General features: G+C 46.1%; 2 protein-coding genes across 2 annotated transcripts in view; one reads left to right on the plus strand and one right to left on the minus strand.

The window, feature by feature from the left end:
• Positions 1 to 9720, plus strand: part of PIGL (phosphatidylinositol glycan anchor biosynthesis class L) — a 61867-nt gene extending 52147 nt beyond the window's left edge. The window contains exons 5-7 of the mRNA XM_074160556.1: positions 2147 to 2178; positions 7667 to 7800; positions 8878 to 9720. Coding sequence (XP_074016657.1) covers positions 2147 to 2178; positions 7667 to 7800; positions 8878 to 8976 — 265 coding nt within the window. The 3' untranslated portion in view covers positions 8977 to 9720. The remainder of the gene's footprint in view (positions 1 to 2146; positions 2179 to 7666; positions 7801 to 8877) is intronic.
• Positions 9721 to 10504: 784 nt separating this feature from the next.
• CENPV (centromere protein V) lies at positions 10505 to 13971 on the minus strand. Its single transcript, XM_074160557.1, has 5 exons — positions 13739 to 13971; positions 12628 to 12726; positions 11742 to 11811; positions 11243 to 11357; positions 10505 to 10892 (listed from the first exon to the last, which is right to left on the minus strand). The coding sequence occupies exons 1-5, from the start codon at positions 13969 to 13971 to the stop codon at positions 10768 to 10770; spliced, it is 642 nt and encodes a 213-aa protein (XP_074016658.1). The 3' UTR covers positions 10505 to 10767.
• Positions 13972 to 21192: the final 7221 nt, after the last annotated feature.

Below are 21192 nucleotides of genomic sequence, written 5' to 3' on the forward strand. Positions count from 1 at the left end.
TGTGCAGGAGGTAGAGTTTTGTGTTTCTTTCTCTCTCTCTCTCTGCAACCACAGTTCATTGCCATCTCTTGCCTGAGAAATCCAAACGAGCCAGGCTGCAATTCCTCTGCAGCATTACAGCTGGGTGGAGCCCATTCCCAGAGCTCTGCACTGAAGCATTTGGCTCAGGACAAAAAGGATAAGGAGAGAATCGGTTTCTTCGTGCCTGTTCTTCCAGATCAGTGTCAGGTCTGCTTGGCAGCAGCCTTGAGGACCTTTCAATAGCCAAAATACAGTTTGTCTCTCCCTGAACCTTTATACAAGCACAAACTCCTTAATTTGCTGCCGAATCAAACTTTCCTTCCCTGCTGAAGATGCTCTCTGCTCCTGCTGAAACGTTTCCATATGAACTGGTTCTCTCCTGGCTTCCGTTTCTCGTGGCCAGGAATGGTTATTATTAGTTCACTCTTGGAGCAGCTCTTCACATCCTTTAACTTGCTGTCAGTTAGTGCTTTGAAGGTCCCTCTATGGCAGAGCAGCACACCCAGAGCAGACACTAGGACTTCGGATGGTGAGCCAAATTTCACAACCACTCGCTGCTTTATCTCTCCAAGCCTGTTTTAAGAAGTTCCCACCCTGCTAGTTTTACCAAGTGCCGAATCACTTCTTTGGGTGGCCAGATTCTAGCCGGGGGGGGGGCCAGGGGTGGGGTGGAGAAACTTCTGGCAGAAGAGCAGAGCAGACATTAATGGAGATACTTAAACCTTCCTCCCTGACCCCAAAAAATTGCTGGTAATGTTTACAAGGCAACATTTAACAATCTTTGTCAGAACAGTAGGACTTGAGCAGGAGGGTAGAAGGTGGCCAAGTTAGTATTACAAGGCCATTGTTCAGTAGCAAAAGGTATTGCTTGCAGATCTTTGGCTCTGGAGAAGAGGAGACCATTGGCAGGAGAACCTATTTAAGGCATATGTCTTCTGATTGCTGTTTGAGTTCTGCCATGACCTGCATTTCTGGCTTGACTTTTGCTTTGAATTGCTTTGGGTATTCATTACTCCGTGCTTCCTATTTTGTCTATGCCTGTGTAGCTAATCCTTTTCCTTGAACTTAACCAATAGCCAGAGATAATCCTAGTTTGAAAGTGACTGGAGAAACATAACAGTTTACATATAATGTATGTTTTATCCTGGTTGATTTACACATGAACTGTCACATTGTCCTTCGTTAAATACACCACTATAAGATGATAACAATCTCTTTAAATATTACACAGGGTTAAATAACTTTTCTTTTTTTATTTCCTTTCTCCTTTTGGCAAATGTTCCATTGTTTGGATGTGGTTTTTTTCTTATGGAAGAGCAAGCCTGGGTGTGGGACAGCTCTGAGTGCCATCTACTGGAGACCTGCTTCCTCCCATCCCTGTGATGGGCCAAATCTGGAGACGATGCAAATGGTGATGTGAGCAGAAGTGCTCTGAAGCCACAAACCACAAGCTAGAACAGGAAAAACAAGAGAATTAAAAAGGAATTGAAGCCAATACCATTTGATGCCTTCACCATATCAGGATCATTTGCTTACACTTCTTGATGGAAGTACCATCACTGTTCACATCTCCCGTGCTGGTCGCCTCATTCTGTTTCCAAGGGATGCATTTTTGCTACAGAGACTTTCCAGGATGAAGTCATGAAGGGATCAAAGTCTTAGTGAGCAAAATGTCAGAGCAGCTTCTCAGATCTCTCAGTGCCAGCATGGGTTAGAAAGAAAGAAGCTGGTCCCCAAACAGGAGCTGCTGCCGAGGCAATGTCCCTGGTCAGCAGATACAAGGCTTTAAAGAGCCAGAGGTAAATAGCCTTTGGCAGCTTCTTGCAGTTTCCCTTAGTGCAACATGAGAGGTTGGAGAGTGAGTTGGATTTACGGAGCTTATTTGTGCTGTGTCCCAGCAGCCAGGATGAGGAAAGTAATGGCAGAATTGTGTGGGGAGTGAGGCTTCCCACTGCCCGACATGTGCATCCAGTGTCGGCTCCTAAACTTTCTTACAAGATTAGCCATTGTCAATGTGTGTGTGTGTATTAAAAGTGTTGATTTAGCGTACAGAATTTATACCTGTAAAATCGGGATTTGAATAACTTCATTGAGTGTTTATCCCCATGTATCTCTTCATTCACAGGTACCTGCATTCAGAGCGGAAGTTACCGGAAGGTATGTCACCTTACATCCTATGACCCTGCAGGCATTAGGCAATCGTTTACATGAATGTTCTGTCCAGAGTTTCATCTGCCAAACTCACCGCTATTTGCAATGCAAATGAAACACGCAGCTGAACCCTTCCTTGCCCTTTTATCTCCGTGCAGTTTTTTACCAGCTCAAGCTTCTCTACAGTCACTTTTCTGTCCTTTGGGGTTGTCCTGTCTTGGTGGTGTGATTCAGTGTCTGTGCCTGTTGCTGTCTTGCGTGAATAAGAGTGCTATTTCCAGGTCTCTCAGATCATTCCCTGAGGTTTTGGTCATGTCTTACTTAGAAGCTTTTTTCTTTTTTTTTTTTTTTTCCCTTTTTTTTGTGACGAGGGCCTCAGAAACCATTACCAGCTCAGCCAAAAATGGTTGCATGTACCAAGCTAAGCTTCCATCAAAATGTGGTCAGTATGGGAAAGGTGTCTGAAACCTGCACTGGCACAACAAATTGTTGGAGTGGCTTCTTTCTTCTCTAAATGAACAAGTATCTTTGAAAAACTCTCTGTACAAGCAGGGAAAAGAAAGAAGCAAAGTACAGAAGCAGGTTGCCCCTGACCCTCTTTTCTAGCTGCTGTCCCAGAGTGGGTCTGCAACCCTTATCTCTAGCAAACAGTGCCTGACACAGGGACAAATTTGTGGAACTAGTTTAAGTACAAAGCTGTCAGCTGTTTGGACGGGGCATAGGAAGGTGGCTTAACCGGGCCCACCCAGTCAATCTCCTGCTCCCTCAGCAGTCATCCAGACTCTGTTTCTTTAATGCTAATTCCCGACTCATTGTAGGATTTGAATGTGTCACAGCAAATCAGTTTTAATTCCCTGCTAGCAGCAAGTTGCAGGCCAAGTGCTGATGGAGAGAGCCTGAGCCAAGATGGCAGAATGCCCTTTAGCTGAGCTCTGAGTCTAGTCTCTTCGATTCCCCCATCTATGAAAGAGGAGTATTAATGCCAACTTCTTTCCTAGAACCTTTTCTTTGTGCAGCTTTGGGATGCAGCAAAGAGCTCTGTGTGTGTGCACACTACAGAGAAAGAACAAGGAACTGCAGTGGTAGATGTCACTGCTAGATGTCAAGCCTTATCTAGATTGAGCCACCTTCATGTGCTGTTGGTGCAGGTTTGTTAGATACGCTATGGTCCTGAATATGGGCTGTGCCTCAAATCAGTTCAGGTTTGAAACAGACCCACGTATAGACAACGTTTCCATTTCTCTAGCAGCATCAAGAGACTCCTGAAGCTATATGAAAGCCTCGCTGCTCTGATTACATCACATCTGACATGACCTACAAACACCAAAGGAACGGGGAGCTCCCATGCTGCTGCTTACGCTAAGCCTTTCCAAATATAGTTCCAGTCTCATTGAAATTCCCAGTATTTATAATTTGATCTGGCAGGCGTGCAGGACTGTGCATCAGAGGGGCTTAATGAAACAAGAGTGATGCTGGGATTGAGGCTGTCTGGATAGAGCTGAAAGGCATGTTCAGCCATGGAAATGTGCTGCTCTCCCGTTGGTAAGAGAGAACTATTTGTGGGTGAACCTGTGTAAGCCCATGTGATCAGGGAATCCACAGAAAATCTCTCTGCAAATGCAAAAGCCAGCTAAGCCTTGCATTGCCTCAGTGATATGCAAATGAGCACCCTAAATATCCTGCTTTGCTTTCTAATGCCTTTAGCCAGCATAAACACAACAGGCTTTTTCTAATCTGTAATCAAGTTCTCCAGCCCAGGCAGAAGCACATAGGCTTGTTTCAAGACAGCTGCTGGGTATGCATCCGCCCCTGCTGCCGGCCCCATCCAGCTCTAACCAGGGCTCTTCCAAAAGAACTGGTGTGCTGTCATCTGTCAGGAGCAGCGCAAGCCTTTCATACACAGAGATCTGCTAATAATCTTCTCATTCTAGCCATACTTGCTGCATAAGTGATTTGGAAGTAGAAAGCCAAGCTGAACAGGCTGCAAAGGCTTCATGCACTTCTATTCTAGGCCTAATCCACTAGCTATATTGATCTTGCCCTTTCTGCCAACCTAGAGCGGTTGTATTACACTGTTAATCCCGTCCTGCCCAGGTCACAGTCACAACAGGCTCGGAAAAGCTTCACCTGCTGGTGTCACAGGAGTAGACTCCTCAATGGCAGCACTTCTCTTACCCTGCTTGGCAGGGAGCAGCCTGTTTCTCTGAACCCTTTTCCATCTCTCCCTGGACTGTACATTCCTTCCCTGCTACATTTCATCTCACGTTCCCATGCGGAGCAGCCTTTGCTGTCAGCATATGGAGATCCTTGTCATATCACTAACACAGAAGACTCTTACGGTGCCCTTCGTTTGGTGAGGCTTGAATGCCATCGCTTTGCCTGACCTGAGCCATGGGGGCCCAGGAGGTCAGACTGATCAATACTGAAATCCCTCACAGTTGTTTTGAGCCCTTATTGCTGAGCTTTGGGGAACAAAAGGGTGTAATTGCTGCATGAATTAATATTTCTTAGGGAAAAAAAAAAATATGAGGAAAAGGAGAGCACATTTTGTTACCAGAGCGGCCCAGGCTTCAGAGATTGGTGGTGGGTAACCCTCCCCCAGGCCTCTCTTCCCGTCATTGCAAGTAGGAATTCACGTGGCATTGCCAGGGTCCATTAACAACCATCCAGGAAAGGGAAGACCCATTGCCCCATGTTGGCTCCAGCCCTGTCCTCCCCAGTAAGCACCAAAAAGCAAACAGGTGGCCAGTGGGAATGCTGGCTACAAGAGCAAGGGAATCCATAGCTATTCCTTTCCTCTGCTGTGCAATAGTGCAGCTCCGTACTCACTCTTTTCTCTGAAACTCCCCACCAGCAGATCAGGCCTGCGGGGCAGCCCAGAAGATGTCGGCAGAGAAAGTGGGGGAAGAGGGTTCCCCTACTCATGGCACATCACGTTTGCTTCCAAGTTCGCTAGTTGGAAAGAAGAAATGTCTTTAGTGGGAGTAAAAGAACTGTCAGGGTAGTTCTGTGTGTAACTGCTACACTTGTCACAGCAGAGCATCCTTTGCAATAGCACGCTGAAACCTTATGGCAGCTAAACAGCAACTGCTCCGTCTGTCACTTGTCAAGGTGGACCATGAGCGAGAGGGGGGCTCAGGCTGGCCGTCAGGAAGTGGCACGGGCCATGCTGGTCACACAGCTGCCTGCATTCCCACACGTCCAAGGGAGACTCGCTGCAGGGAGCTTGGCAGAGCCATTGGTCCTTCCAGATGGCATTGCACAGCTGCTGCTCTGCGAGGACGGGCACGATGACCTTGCAAGGGTTGGATGGCTGAGGCTGCAGCAGGACGGGAGCAGGGACATGGTACAGCGCTGACATAGTTAAGAGAAGACAGGGCCGTGCCACGAGTGATCCTAACCTGGGCAGCCCGGGCAGTGCCTTGCAGGAACCCGGGCTGTGGGTCCCAGCTCCCTCGGCAGCTGGCGGACACCGCCATCTCCTGGCAGGCCGGGCCTGCAGCAAGTGTCCATGAACTTCAGGAGGGCTTTTCCTCCGGTTCCTGGCCCAGCACAGACTTATCTCAGTGTTTGTCTGGGTGGAAGTGCCGGTGATTTCCCTTGAGGCCTCTAACCCTGCCCATTGCTGCCCACAGCAGGAGAAAATAACTCCTCTGAATGCTGTGTCCACCCTGCCGGGGAGTCATGTCCCAGGATCAGTGCAGCAAGAGAACTGGAAGGTCCTGGAGCCCTCTGTGATACTGAAATAAAGAGTTAACAGTTTTGCTTTTGAGAGCAGAAAAGGCTATTGAAAAGTTGGAACGAATTGGACAGCCTTCTCTTGAAGGAGAGAAAGAAAGGAATTGAAAGATGTGCTGGAGGGAGTCCATCAGGGCTGCCATGTCCTGCCATTGCAGGCTTCGGCTGGAATAAAAGCAAGACCTTTCTTGCAGTGAAATGAGTTAGTGTCTCTGGGAAAAGGCAGGAGACACAAGTCACTTGTGAGTGAATTTGTGGAGGATCATCCCGTGCATGCTGTTTGTTCTGGATTCAGTGTCTCACAGGCCCCTGGCTGTGGAAGGAATGGTACTGGTGGGGTACCTTTGAGTACCATGCTCTGCCTTGGAGACTTTTGGGGGCTTCTTCCCTTTTGTCTCCAGGAAACTAATTCACCATAAAAGCTGCAAGTTTTGTTTTCCTATCTTATACTTGATAGAGGCTCAACTGAAGGATCTACCAAATGTCCAAAGCAGAGAAGGATCTACCAAATGTCCTCAACAGCACGTTGACTGTTGAGATCCTTGCAGGATGAGATTCCTTTGCAGATCTGCACACAGGGCTCCTAGCAGAGGCACCATCACCTCTCACAGAAACCCACCTCACGTAGTTACTCTTTTCAGAAAAGGTGTTTTTCTGCCCTGTCCTGGAGAGTCTTTTCCTTTAGGAGGAATCTAGTCCTCCCTACGTTTTAGAGCTGAGAGGTGTTTGAGCACCACCAGTTCACTTTGTGCTCAGGACATAATAGCTTAAGCAGTATTAGACCCGAGCACAGGCTTCACACACTAAAACGGTCCATTAGGCAGCCTTTGTAGCAATTCAGCATTTTTCTTTCTCTCCTTTGTATAATTTCATGGTTTAAGGGCACACTGAAGAAAATCTCATTGCAAATCTAATTGCGTATCTGACCACCTGTGTAAACTGTGACTTTGGCCTCTTCTGTTGAACTTTAATACAATATCTGAAGTGTGGAGCATAATCACAGCAGCTTCCAAGCCTTGAGAAATCCCAAGGCAGCTCCCTTGAGAGCTACAGGCTCTTAATGGGACCATCAGTAGCTCTGAGCTCATCAGTGAAGACAATTTAGCCATGGTAAAAAAAAATAGCAATTAACTTTTGAGTTCGAGGGGCTCTTTAAAACAGAAAAAAATCCCACACCAGTAGTATCTTTATACATGTTACCTTCATCTGTTTCATCACAAACATCTGAGCAATGAATTCTGGAACTCTGTTAGAGTGTAACTGCCTGCCTGAGTTAATATTTGATACAGCCATTCCTGAATCTTGTAAATATTTTTTCTGTAGCTAAGAATTGGAGTAGAAAGAGAAAATTTCCTTTTTGTAGCTGAACATTTTTGTGCTCCTGTTTTACATTTCCATTTTATGATACAGTGCCAGCATTCAGAGAGCCATCCTGTGCTTTTTCCTTTGAGTTTAACTACATAGGAATAATTTAAATTGTAACAAAAAATACCCCTAAACCCTCTGGTATTCAGAGCTAACTTTGCTTTCCACAGACCACATACAGAACAAGAACTAGTACAAATGGTCACTGACATGCACTGGGCATGAAAAGATCCTGGTAGAAGCATAAGTACAAGTTGCTCCCCTTTTGCACAAAAAGAGTCCCTGTGGCCACCAATACAGGGGAGCCTGCAAAGACTTGCTGAGCCTGGAGAGGTAGGAAGCTTACAATAATATTGTTGTTTTCAAATATTTATCCTCTTTCCCTGTCTAGGGTGCCGTGTGCTTGTGCTTGAATCGGTAAATCTCTTCCGGAAGTACATCTCCATCCTGGACATACTCCTTTCCTGCCTCCTGCCCAGGGATGCACTCTTCGTCCTCACAGAGGAGGAGACTGAACAAGCCAGGGTGAGATCTGTGGTACTCGCATAACCTGTTTGAATAGCTCATTGTCATTGTGAAGACTTTAGTCATGTCATATTCACAGAGAACTTCACAAATAATTATATACATGGATTATAAGTGTCACTCATGAGTGATTTGGACACTCATGGACGAGACAGGTTGTTTCATGTGCTGTGTGGATTGCAGGACAGGGCTGAGCAGATTTGCAGCTCAGAGATCTTCAGTAGTCACAGCGCACTGAGTTTTACACTGTGTCTAGGATGTATTTCAAAGGATACTGGATCTAACATAATATGAGTGGCCTGTCCAAGAATGGCATGACTGTGTGCCAGGAACAATGCCCGTGGCTCTAGCTAAAGATGGAGACAGCTTGTGAACTTGTGGTCCAAAGCTCTTTATGAATTCCCTTCTCTACTGTGTATTTTTTTAACTATTTTGCTGCATGAGATCTCACATTTAGTGCACAGCTCCTTGTATCAGAATCCGATTAGTTCCCCTTCCATAGCGTGAAAAGATTCGCCTAGCAAATAGTCCTGTTGATCCACAAATTACAGAGCTTTCCTGCTTTTGAGGCTGCTAAAAGAGAGTTACGTATGGAAACTGCTCTGACAAAGGTGGTGTTATTCCCCTGTGGTTCTTGTTTCTGAATCTGACCTTTCTAAGCTGGTGCGCTATAAATAGGGTAAGTTTTAGCTGGCAGTCTGTGATCGGAAGCAGCATGCAAAGTGTTCTCAGATGTTCACCTATCGGGTTTCTGCCTTCCCAGCATGTGAACACCCAGGTGTGAGATCACATAAGGAGGAGTTACATGTGACAAAGAAACTGTCACAGCACCAACCTGCAGCTGATAATGTCCTTTCTAGGAGGACCCCTCTGAACACCAGTGACACAGGCAGGCCTCTCCCTGCCCTCTGGCCCCACAGAGAATGCAGCCTTCTACCTCCTACTGCTTCTTCCCTGCTCACTGAAAACAGGCTGTCCTATAAATTGGCAGTGAACTTCAAAGGAGACCTTGGAAACTGGTCTCTCATTAGGTCTGGAACATTCTGGTAATGCTTTCTCAACTATTTTTCCTTTTAGAGAGCCATGCGGTGTCATCACAGCCAGCTCCTCTGGTTTCGCCACCTCTATATGCTTTTCTCACGTTATATGATGATCAATTCACTCCGCCTTCTGTAGAAGAGACACTACTCTCAACTTCAGGAGTAAAAGAATGAGTAAAAGACCACGTCAGGCCAAGGATTAAAGAAAACTCACTTGTTATGTGCTCGAGAGGACAGGATTCTCTTTGTGTGACATTCTTTCAGACTACAAAAAACAGGCTGTATGAACTTGCTTCTGAGTATCTTGTTGCCTGATACATTGAGATGAACAGTGTTCAACGACTAGTCCAGTTTCTCACTGTAGATGCTTAAATAGGATAAGAAATTTGGATTAACCTAATTAGGAGTAAAATGCAGGAGTATCCTGTATTGGAGAAGATACGGCACAAACTATTTTTCCCCAAGAGGATATATCTGCGAGAACTGCTTGGCAACTATCTCTCGGTGCTTCTGTCAAATCCATATATCAGAAGTGACTTTGCAAAGGTCATGCTATCGTCACAGATAAAACCAGAACCACAAGACCTGTCTTATCAGTCAGAACTTTAAAAAAGCCACAGCTTATGAATAAAATATATGAAACCATACAAATTACTCTAATTGCACTGATCTTCGCTGCCACTGCTGCTTCTTTCACATACGCTGTGTTACAGGCACGTCCCTCATGAAACATGAGCATTTCTTCTTGCTTCAGAACGTGGAGATTGAGATCAACTCACAAGAGTCTCAACAGGACGCACAAATGAGGCGCAAGACACCCAGACTGTAACTTGGTCTTTTATAGAATACACGTGGAAATAAAAATTGCAAGAGATGTTTCAAAAGCTGTTCCATTTACGTAAATGACAAGTGCAAGAGTTAAAAGATCCTCTCCCTTTACATTAAAAGGTAAGCGAAGCAGCTTTCAGGGCTTCATTTTGTAGCCTATGTAGAGATTTTATTAGTGATTTGGGTTTCTGTGGGATCATGGTGGAGCAAAGCCAGCAACACTCAACATTTCTGTAGGCCTTTGCGCTCATTAATGTGGGCTCACATCTGCAGGCTCACATCTGCACAGCTGTTATCGCATAGTTGAGATCAGAGCCCAAATTACCAGATCCTGATCTGCTGCTGTGAACACATCCTCCTCCTGGAGACAGCAAACGAGTTCCTGGTTGTACTGAAGTACGTGCCTGTTGTTGTAAGAGTGTGACCAGCTCTGAACTCTGTGCCCTGGCCATGAGTCGGTGCCCAACCATGTGCTTACTCAGGCCAAAGACCATGAGTAAGTCCAGGCTTAAGCAAAACAGAACTTAATCACATGAATCACTTCAGTGGCCCCTCTCTCACACATAGCTGAGCACCGGTGTAAATGCTTTACTGAACCTGAGCCCGTGCTTTACTGAACCTGAGCCTGTGCTTTACTGAACCTGAGCCTACTGAGCTCTTTCAAATCCCCTTGAACTCTAAATCCATGCTCAATTCATTGAAGTCAGTGGAGAAAAAACTGTAAATTACTATTATGTCCTAAGCAAGAGATTATCTTACATAGGGTATTTTTATAAGCCAGACTAGAAACACAGGAAATACCCGTACAAAGATTCGATTTTTTTTTTTTTTTTTTTGGACTTTGCTCTGTTTATTGTGATTTAAACTTTAGCACAGCTAAGGGCAAAGTACCAGAACAACAGCCTGGGGTGGTTTATAGAACAGAGGTAGCTTGAAAATTGAAAATCACAAATGAGTGGGACAGGCAGCATAGAAAGATTTATTTAAGAAACAGAACAGATAACAACAATATAGAGATTGATTTTGCTAACCCTCACCCAGAAAAGCCCAGACTACAGTTCCATGGCAGTGCTCCAAGTTCAGCTGCTGGAAGGGTATGTCAGGGTTTTGACATGTCTCTGATGGTCTTATGTTCCTTCACTGCCTTCTCCCATTCCTTGCCATTGATATCCTCGGTGACAATGGTCTGCACGGTGCCGTCATCCAGACAGTGGGGAGCTATTCCTGAAGACAGAGTACACAGAAACCTGCTTTTCATAGCTAACGTGTGGGAGATGCCTCCACCTCTTTGTGGGATGGGGCATCTCAGGGAATGGTAAATGCTCAGTTAAGGCTGAGGAGCCTTGATGAGAAACCCCTCATGGGCAGAAGCCCACAGGTCATAGGTGAGACTGTTTCTTATGGAGGCACCACAGGTTCAGACTGCAGTTCCAGATGTTTAGCACTTTAGGAACACACTCTTAAGACACATGCTGCTCACTGCTGTCATGTTAATCTCCATGTCAATGGAGTCTTTATCCAAGGCTTGCTTGGTGGTTAGCTTTGGTTACCACAGTTTTACTCTTTCTACCTACCATAACCGTCTGGATTAGAACGAGGAGTATAAAAGCTCTGCACACCACAGGTCTTGCAGAATGTGTGCTGGGCACGATGTGTGTTGAAGGTGTATGTTGTCAAGTTATCAGCACCCTAAGGAAATGAAAAGCAGTATAAGTCTTCCACATAAATAAATGTATTAATTACTTTCTATGGGCCTGTAGCTAGGAGATGTAAAATTTAAAACACCACCTTCATGCCTTTACTTGAGATACAGAGTTCTGCATTCATGCTCCTTTTCTGACCCCCTGTGCTTTGTATATACTTGTGTCCATCCCAGTCAAGTCTGAGAATTGCAAGAGCTCTAATGTCAGCTCACTAAATACCACACCAAATGGCATAAAATTCAGCCATTTCCCTCCACCAGCCATAGACAAACTTAGGCCAGAAAATGGGCTGCCAGTTGCATCTTTGAGGATAACAGTGGATTCTACTGCTCGAGTTCACGGCCATGCTCTTACTGCGTTCTTACTCTACCTTCAGCAGCTTGAAACGCGACGCTGGGACAATGAAGTGTCTGTTCTGTTTCTTTGTGCAAATGCTGCAGCTGTAAAAGAAAAAGCAGACCTTTCTAGAAGCAGCGGACGAGTTGTAGTACAGCAATCGGATCTAGCATGGACCTCTTCACAACAGAAATCCCACTGGGCAGCTGAAATGGCTCCTGGTTTGCATCACAAGAGTAAGCAGCAGAAGTGGACTCCTGGTATCAGTGGTGTGTGGCTGAACACACCCATGGAACAGTGCGACCCTGCACAGGTATACCTACACCAAACATCATATGCCATTTTTTCATCACATACACAACTCTCAACAAACATAACAAGAACAAACTCTAGCCCTGAGAAACCCATTTAATCTTTCAGGCCAGACTTTGCCAATTTTGCCAACATTAATTACCTTGCAAACAAGAAAGTAAGATTCCGAAGTTTCCCCAGGAGCTAGAAGCAGGCGAAGGGGGATCACTGCTGCAATTGGACACTGTTGTAGATTGAAGCACGTGCTCAGAGATGTAACGTTCACTTGAGAAGACCACGTTAAAAAAGGATCGATGTGCTTTGAGCACACTGCACTTAAGAGGACTGCACATAAAGCAGATGCCAGAGCACCCGTACTCGTCAGATCTCTCCTGACACTTTCTGCACAAGCATGGATGTGAGACCAAAGTTCTGCCCAAAGAAGCAGCACCTGAAATCACCAGCACTGATCCCGTATTGGACGCGGACATAATTAGGGGTATACCCTATGGAAATAGCGCGGAGGATGTTCTGCAGTTGTGTCATCTTCTTTTAGCTCTAAGGTATTGATTGGAAAAGCGTATGAGCTTTTATTCATCGGTAAGAATAGGAAACAAAAAAAAACTCACTTGCAGTTAAAAACATGCAGATCTGCTGAGGCCCAGACCTCAAAGCGGATGGCTCCGCAGTGACAGCCTCCCGTGTGTTTGACCAAACCTCTGTATTCACTGCGGAGAGAAACAACAGAGAGGTTTTGTCATCATGCTTCTTTTTTTTCCTTTTCCCCCAAGCAAACTGTAAGGCTACACACGACATTATTCAATTCTGCTTTGAGCAATTGCAGAATGTCAGAAAATGTATCCACTCAAATGTATTTTAATAAAATATGCCAAAGTGAGGTAGAGAACGGCTTTTGTCCTCTGCGGCGAGTGCATTTCTGGTTTAATTAAAATGGTGAAAAGGAAAGAAGAGCAACAGTTCAAGTGAAGTCTGCTCCGCGTGCAATACAAAACGTGTGCTCCCTGCCACAGTCCGGGTCAAAGCGCTGACCCAGGCTACGGCATCAGCCCAGCACAACAGGACACGGAAAGGAGTGCTGTTATCTGAAGACAACCCCCTTGGCACTGGGAACTGAATTTTCCCACAGTTGATCCAGCACTAATAATATTCCTCCATTTAAAAGCTGGGAAAAGCAAAGATTAGTGGATTCTACATAATATTTGAAATGCGTTTTATTTTGTGTTGTAGTTGCAGAGGAACTTCATGATCAAGGAATTTCAGAGCTTGTGCTTCTCCCTCTCCCCTAAGATGGTTCCAGAGCAACTGGGCCGAATCCCCATGCTATAGATCAAACGCAAAATGCAAAGGAAAAGCCTTTTCCTTTCGGATTTTCACTCCCACGGACAGTTACTGATACAGCCCAGTGATGATGTGCTGTGCTCCGGAAAGAAAAAGGAAATGGGTGGAGATTTAGGAGCTTCGCTTCGCATCCCCCACGGTGCCCCCGGAGGCATTTTTGACGGGAGCGCCCTAAACCGCAGGAAGCTTTAGCATAAAAAGCCACTTTTTTTTCCCTGGTGTGTGCGCCCTCCCCTCCACCCCACACCCCCCCCCTTCTCTGCGGCTCTCCAGAAGCCCGCGTTGACTCCTGCTGTGCGGATGCTGCCGAGAAGACGACGATCTAACGGGGAAAGGAGCCGCCGGGCAGGGCGGCGGCGGGAGCCCCGGCCCCGTACTCACTAGGCGTCCAGCAGCAGCCGCGCCGCCTCCTCGCAACTCAGCCGGTGCCGCTCCTGGAAGGCGGCCCAGCGCTCGCTCTGCGCCCCTAGATCGAAGGCTCCGGGGCCGGGGGGCTGGGCCGGGGGTCCGCCCGCCGCCTTCCCTCTCCCCCGGCGGCTCCGGCCCGCGGGGGAGCTGGCGGCCGCGTTGCCCCGCCGGGACCGCCGGGCGCTGCTCGCCGTGGCTCGCCCCATGCGCCGCCGAGCCTGGCTGCTCCGCGCCGCCACCGCCAGGGGGCGCCGCAGTGCCGCGGCGGCGCGGGAGCGGGGGTGTCCCCGCGGGAGGGGCCGGGCCCGGTCCCCGGCTCCGCTCCCGGTATCGGCCCCGTCTGCGGCTGTAACGGGGGACGGCGGAGGGGAGCGGGGCGCCGTGAGCGAGAAAAACTGGAAATCGAGGAAAATTGAGGCCCTGCGCTGTGAGCCTGTTTGCCCCAAAGGAGAGCGGGCTCGCCTCTTCCTTGTAAAACACCTCGGAATGGGAAAAACGCCGGTTATCCACAAGCATGAGGTTCCTCCTTTAATTATAAGCCTTAATTAATTAATAATTATAATTCAAGGATGTCAAGGTACTTCGCAGACCTGAGGTGCTATTAAAAGTGTACTGTTTCACATCTCTGCTATGCAACTCCCTCAATTAGAAACAAGACTGCTGTTTAACAACACTGAGTCTACCAGGATGCGCCTGCGGATGCGTATTTAGTCCTTCCTGAGGGTTGAAATCATTATGGCAGCCTTGCAGAGAAATGGGTGCTAACACGCTTCCCACTAGACAACTTCTCACAAATTCCGTCACCGAAGTCTTAAGAAGGAAAACAATCAAGATAGTACATACCTTTTTTTTCTTTTTTTAAAGGGATGTACTACCTTGATTGTTTTGGCTTTTCTAAAAAAAAAAAAAGCTTAGGAAAATGTGAAGGCACCCATCTAGTGGCAAATATCTTAGAAAAGTTTCTTCCTGAACACCTGAAAGACAATGAATGCTGTTTCCCAAGTAAAACTATTCAATGCAAGGGAGAAGTACAAAACTTGTAGGTGTCGAAGTCACGTTTGGTTGGGGAAAAAAATAAATCACTCCAAGGATGAATCTTTGTGCCCAGTGTTGCGGGACTGGAAATTTATTTTGTGTGAGTTATAAATCAAGATTTTCTATTTTCAACGGGACTGAACGTCTTGCTCTTCTCAAGAAGGGGAGCAGGGAAAGATGTAAACAAGTGAGCTGACAGTCTGCTGTGGGGTGGAAGAGGCACCAAAGGGTCATGGCTCAGCCAGAAATATCGCAGAGCAACTGGACAGTGATGAAACAGCTATCGGCACTCGCTGGTCTGGAAAACAGCTTTAAAAAAACATGCAACTACAGTGTGTAGGCTGCTTCCTGAGATGGCACATACCAGGACTCGCATAACAAGCCTGTGGCTCAGCACCTCTCTCCTCTGATGATAGGAAAAGGGCAGAGTTACAATTTCCTGTTACTCCTCATGTGAATCTCTGCGCAGGTTACTCATCCTAATGGAACCATTTTAATACACCCTATGTGACAAATTCTGGCCCATGTCAGCATGTTGATCTGTAGCTCCTGATCTGAGCCACTCCCAGGCCTTTAGTCACACTAGATTTCGTGTTAGTCACCTTATATTTTGGGAAGAAAAGTCACTGAGGTGAAATTGGAGACGACAAACTGAAACCGAGCCTGGGCAGTTTGCAGAATGGATTCATTTGCCTTCAGTGCGGGGTACAGCCAGCAGCAGTTGCAGGTTTCAGCCCACATGGTCTGTCCTTTTCTAAGAACAGTTAATGGCACTATACTGAAAGCCAGAACATATTTTAGGAGCTTGTTAGCAATCAGTTCACACAAATGACCTCCTCCCTGCAAGCCAGGAGACACTGGCACTTGTACGCTCTCAAAAAGCAGTTCCAATGAGAAAACAAGTGAGTATGCAGTCCATATGTATCTGCAAATCTATCACTCTCTGCGCCCCTCCACAATTAGTTCATCGTATTTTAAATGTAGAAAGCATTTTAAGATGCTAAATTCTGTTCCCCTATGACACTTCAGGATAAGGAACTGGAAGACAAAATGGAAGAACAAAATGCAGTTTTGTTTCAGAAGGCCATAGGAAAGAAATCATTCCTCCTTTTTCATTTGTTTCGTATTTTATTACTAAGGACTCTTAAAGCTCAAAACTGGCTGTCATAAATAACCAATTGAAGAGCTTTATAATGGATCTCTCGCTGATGATTGATAAACTTCACTGGTGTTCTGATCTGCAAACCCTACATGTCAGTGGTTGGATACTGTACTGTCAGTACCTGGGTGGCCCTCCATTTCCCAGCACCCAGAGTTAACAGCTTTCACTGATACATTACTTCCAAATCTGATGCAATGTTCCCCAAGCCTTAGTAGAAGCCAATAGCTTGATAAGTAATGCTTTTGCTACAGCTCCTTAGACAAAATGCAGAAGGAAGAGTTATTCAGGAAGATGATGGGTCGGACAAGAGGAAAAGTCCAGTAAATCACTGTTTGTTCTCTCTAAGTGTCTTGTGATACTCAAAGTTCAACAGCTGACGTGGTTTAATATTAAAGTACAAAGGTGTTTTTCTGTGCCATCTCAGCTCTGCTTGTATAACAATGACTCAGCTCTGCAGACCTGGCTTGCAGCCCGCGCTGGGATTCTGTCTGTAAAGGCATTTTCATCGCAAAAGCAGCTCTGAAAGCAGCTACGGGGTCGTGGGTTAAAGACAATTAGGAACTGTGGATGCTTTTCATCTAATAAGCAGGGAACTAGAAGTAGCATATAGGTAACACCACGCTTAAAAGAACTGAGGTAGTTAAAACTAGTTAGTGCAGGGGAGAAAAATGTCAGTGCTTGGAGTTTAGTCCTGCTGTTGTGAAGGTGGGGAGCATTCTGGATATTCTCCTCACCATCAAGGGATCCAAGCTGGATCCGAAGACAAAATACAGGAGATATCACATCTGAGCCAACAGACAAAGTCTGGTCAGAATGGCCTTGGCAGTATTTGTTTTCATTCACTGTTAGAGAGGTTCTACTGAAACATAGTAATAATGATTAACAGCGTTGTAGGACTTATGTCTTTCTGTTTTTCAAGGTGCTGCTTTGCTGTCCTGCTGAAAAACCTCACCCCAGAAACCACATGCTAAATCGGCTCAGGCGCAGCAGAGAGAACAGGAACAAAGAGAGCTCCTTCGCTGCAGTGCAGCTTGGATCAGATCCAAGAGACTCCCAGGCAGGAGGTAGACTGAAAAGATGCAGACAAGTAATTTTTAGAATAGACCTAATTATTAATTGCTGCTTTCACTGGCATAACATGCAGACGCAAACCTGTGATTTAAGGCTGATGGCGTCTTTATAAAACGCCCTTTAGAAGTCTCCTTACATCAGAAGCCTCGTGAATTGCCACACGTTCCTCTGGGTCATTTAGACCTACAGGGAAAGACGTGCCCAAGCCTGTTTATCGTGGCAGCACAGATCTTAAAGCTGTATCCCATGTGTCCTGCAAACTCAAAATATGCTTTAAACAAACAGGGAGACAGAGGACTATTGCTCTTTTTACTACAAATCTGGATATCTATTTGTTTTTCTTAAGCTTTCAGCTCCTGAAGTTGGTAGCTTATTAAAAACTTTTGTTTATTTAAGGTATTTTTAGCATAAGGTTTAAAAAACAAGACACAGATAGTTGTCTTTTATGGTAATCTCATAATATTACAGTCAATCTCATGGTACTTTGAATTGTGACTCACTATTTTTGTAACCCTTGTGCTTGGTAAGTACAAGGACAAGCAGTAACACGCCACAGCTCTACCTGTCTTATGGGTGGAACTTCAGCAAACACTGGGCCTTACTGCAGTGTTACAGGTTTGGGGAGAAAATATTTATCTCCACAACTGTAAACGGGTAAATATATAATTATCCTGTGTCATACACAGTGGGAGAGACCTGAGGTAGGTATGAGTAATGTTATAAGATAGGAATATACATTGGTTTTTTTCCCCACGGTAAGTAGCCCTATTTTTATCTGAACAAAGGAGCGGTACTGAACTCGCTGCACCTACACAAACCACCTGACTGCTGCCTGACCCAACTTAAACCAGGGTAACTAAAGATAAACAGATTGCTTCACTTGACATTGCTCAGGGAGAAATGATACGCTGTTGCTGGGACGTTAGGGTACATAAAAAACAGACCCAGCTTGTGTTCTAGAATGTACAGATTCGTTGGAAACATTTCTTTGACCCCAGATTCTTCTCTTCTGAAAGTAGGTTGCTTTGTACCACTGCCCAGTGACCTACTTTCGAAACCGCTTGGAAAGAAATACGTGTTCCCAACTGCAGGCCCCATGCCCTGGCAAAGGCTGGAGCCACCTGTGAGTCGAGCCAGCCACAAGATACAGATTTCTGGGGTTTTTCAGCTTTGTATTTATTTATATACAGTTACTCACCAACAGCTACTGGAGGAAAAGTGGAGTATATGTTAAATACATATACTTTGTACAACCACAACAGTTACCACACCGTTTAAGTATAAACAGATCTCCTTTGTCTGCATCAGATTCAGGTAGTAAAAGATTTTCGAAAGAAATTCTGAGATAAAGCTGAAATTCGGTAAAAGGAAGTCACAAGGCCATCACCTCCAGCTGGGGAGATTGTTCTGTATGTGTAATGTGTGAAAATGAGGCAGAATCTGGCCTGCAATTAAAAAGAAGTACCCTTCAACTTGATAATAATTATCATTGAAGTAGCATAAAGGATCTATGCAGATACGAAGTGTGTAACATTCAGGGCACGACTTCATCACACAGAAAAAGCCGAGGGACAGGAAAAGAGGTATTTAAGCAGCTCTCTGTATTCAGCCCACCCCCCCTAAACAAAAGAGGTGGGCTCGTACAGGCACATAGATGGCTACTGCAGATTAACAGGAGAATTAAATTAATCCAATCAGTGGAGGCTGCCAAATGCTAATGGTGGCCTGTGTAGAGGACCTTGCCTGCAGGCCATGGAGATTAGTTTACTTCTGCTGGGCCCTGCAGTTGTGTGCACAAAGCCTAACTCTTTTGTGTATCTCTTTTGACAGAGGGATAACCGAGAAAAATAATGAGGCTTTTTGCATGGAATTGATGAATTTAATCCATAATTGTTTTTAAAGTAGAGTCTGCATGCGATGTCAGCACGTACTGCCCGTGCCTGCTTTGGGTAACGTCATTTCCCTGAAGAATGAATTTTTCAGGAGCCATTATTAACAAGCTGTTTAAAGAACTACCCGTGGTAGACTCATCTTGTTGGGACTTTATTCTGATCTGTTGATTTGAATACTTAAACAAAAAACGAACCGCAATAGTGAAAGCAGATTAGTCATGGGATTTAGCCATACTGAGCAAAAAAACAAGAGAGGGCTCCTGTGTTTTCTGGTTTACACAGAAAGGAAAGAAAATGATAGAAATCTCTCCTTCTCCATCTAGAGGGGCATTAAAAAACAAAGACGCACACACTAAAATCCTGCACACAAGTCTGACGTGCTCAAATACAGGCCAGTCTTTAGATTAGCCTGTGGTTAATTTCCAGTTTAGCAGACGTGGCCTTTCCCATCTGTAAATACTAGTTTCTGGTGGCGTTTGGCTGGGGGAGCTCCTGGAGCAGTGCCTGGGATACACAGCACACACCCGCCAGCCTTGGAGCAAACTAAATATTTATTCACCCTGGCACCACGCAAACAAAACCAACCTGTTGGAAACACTGAGCAAACCCAGCAGCATAAAGAAAACAAATGTGATATTGCCTAAATCTGCCTTTCGTCCTAAATTTACGTAGCTGAATAATATTTCCAAGGTTGGTTATTGCCATGGAGCCGTCTCTGAACTTTCCAGTTACAGTTTTCCTGTCTTCCTGTTTCTACATTGTGAATAATTATCGTCGGGATGATTTATTTCCTTTTTACTGTAAACCAGGAGGTGCAAGCAGACACGAGCCCTGTTAAGGGAAAGGAAAGCAAAAGGGTGGTGGTGATGGGGTTTTTTTGGTGGTTTTGAGGCTTTTTTTTTGGTTTAAAGAGAGAAATAGAGTACCTGGGTACTGAATCCTGCCATTCCTGCGTGTGGAGGATTTAACAGCAAGTTCATTTGGGTTGACTGGAGGAGCGAGCAGCAGATAAAACATTGCTACATAAACACCTTTCTGGATTTTGCGCGCTCCGGAGATGAGACAGAATGAGTTAAGGACCAGTCTGAAAGGTATAATGAAGCTTAATTAACACCAAACACGTTTCCACGTCAGTTCACAGAAGGAAGTTGCTCCATAACCTGATCAAAGCTTCCTGTTCTGTAGGCAAGCAAACGGCCATTTGAATTTCAGATGTCAGCGTTTCATCAGGGGGGTTGTTTTCCAACCCCACATTAAGAGAATTAAGCTGTCGGCCTGGCTTGGAAGGGCTGCTCAGGAAACGGGCCGCGTGAGGAGGGGCACGCTCAGCGAGTGTGACGCACCAGGAGTCACCAACACTCCAGAAATTTCTAAATAACATCTTTTTTTTTTCCTTTTTTTTTTTTTTTCCCAGCTTTGCTAACTCACCTCTGCTCTCCCCAGCCTTTCCCCACAGCCCCAAACGACAGGGCGAGCCCTACAGCCTGTTCCAGGCTCTGCCATAAACCCTTCAGCCCCTTCAGGGAAGGGGGGTCGATCAGAGGTGCTGGTATCTCTACGAGGCAACAAAAAGCCGGCACCAAGAGTAACCCTGCTCTTTCCCAAGGGCACTTTTGACCCCGTCCGTGCCAGCTTCTTCCCTAAGCACTGCCTAGGGCTCAGACAAGCACTGAAACACACCACCCCCCCCCCAAATTCCATCCCGGCCGGGCCCTGTTCGTTTACAGCCCCCTCCCCATAGCCGTCACAGCGGCACCAGCGCGCATGCGCGCAGCCCCCTCCGCTCCCAAATCTGCCCCCGCCGGGCGGCTCCACCCTAGCAACAGCGCTGACCTCACAGCGCACCAATCAGCGCCGAGCAGTACCCGAATCTTCCAGAGCTTTCCTTACAGCCGCCCCCCCCCACACCCCGACCTTCTCCACCTTCCCCCCCCCGGATCAACCAATCAGCGCCACTGTCCTCGCTGCTGCGCCAATCAACGCCGGACTTCCAGGTCTTTCTACAAACTGCTTCACTGCACCTTCAGATCCTTCCGCGCCCTCAGAAATTTCCAGATTTTTAAGTTTCTGAGGTCCCCCACTAAAACATCAGGATCCCTTTTTCTCCTAGAGGAGGGACTGGAGAGGGAAAAAGGCGAGTAGTTTTCATAACAGTGGTGTTTTGCTTGGGACTACTTTGGGAGGCGGATGGGCACGTCAGCTTAGATGGGCGGGGCTTGTGTGACAGAAATCATATAAATACGTGTGTGTGGCTGCGTCACATTATA

Source organism: Numenius arquata, chromosome 18, assembly GCF_964106895.1.
Source record: "Numenius arquata chromosome 18, bNumArq3.hap1.1, whole genome shotgun sequence".
Taxonomy (NCBI): Eukaryota; Metazoa; Chordata; class Aves; order Charadriiformes; family Scolopacidae; genus Numenius; species Numenius arquata.

Bases quoted from the DNA above. Each gene is read 5' to 3' on its own strand.
- CENPV (XM_074160557.1), bottom strand. From the start codon at position 13,971: ATGGGGCGAGCCACGGCGAGCAGCGCCCGGCGGTCCCGGCGGGGCAAC. The intron at 11,358-11,741 runs GTAGAGTAAGAA...TCATTTCCTTAG, and splicing joins CGCGTTTCAAGCTGCTGAAG to GGTGCTGATAACTTGACAAC. The intron at 10,893-11,242 runs GTAGGTAGAAAG...CTCTGTCTTCAG, and splicing joins TTCTAATCCAGACGGTTATG to GAATAGCTCCCCACTGTCTG.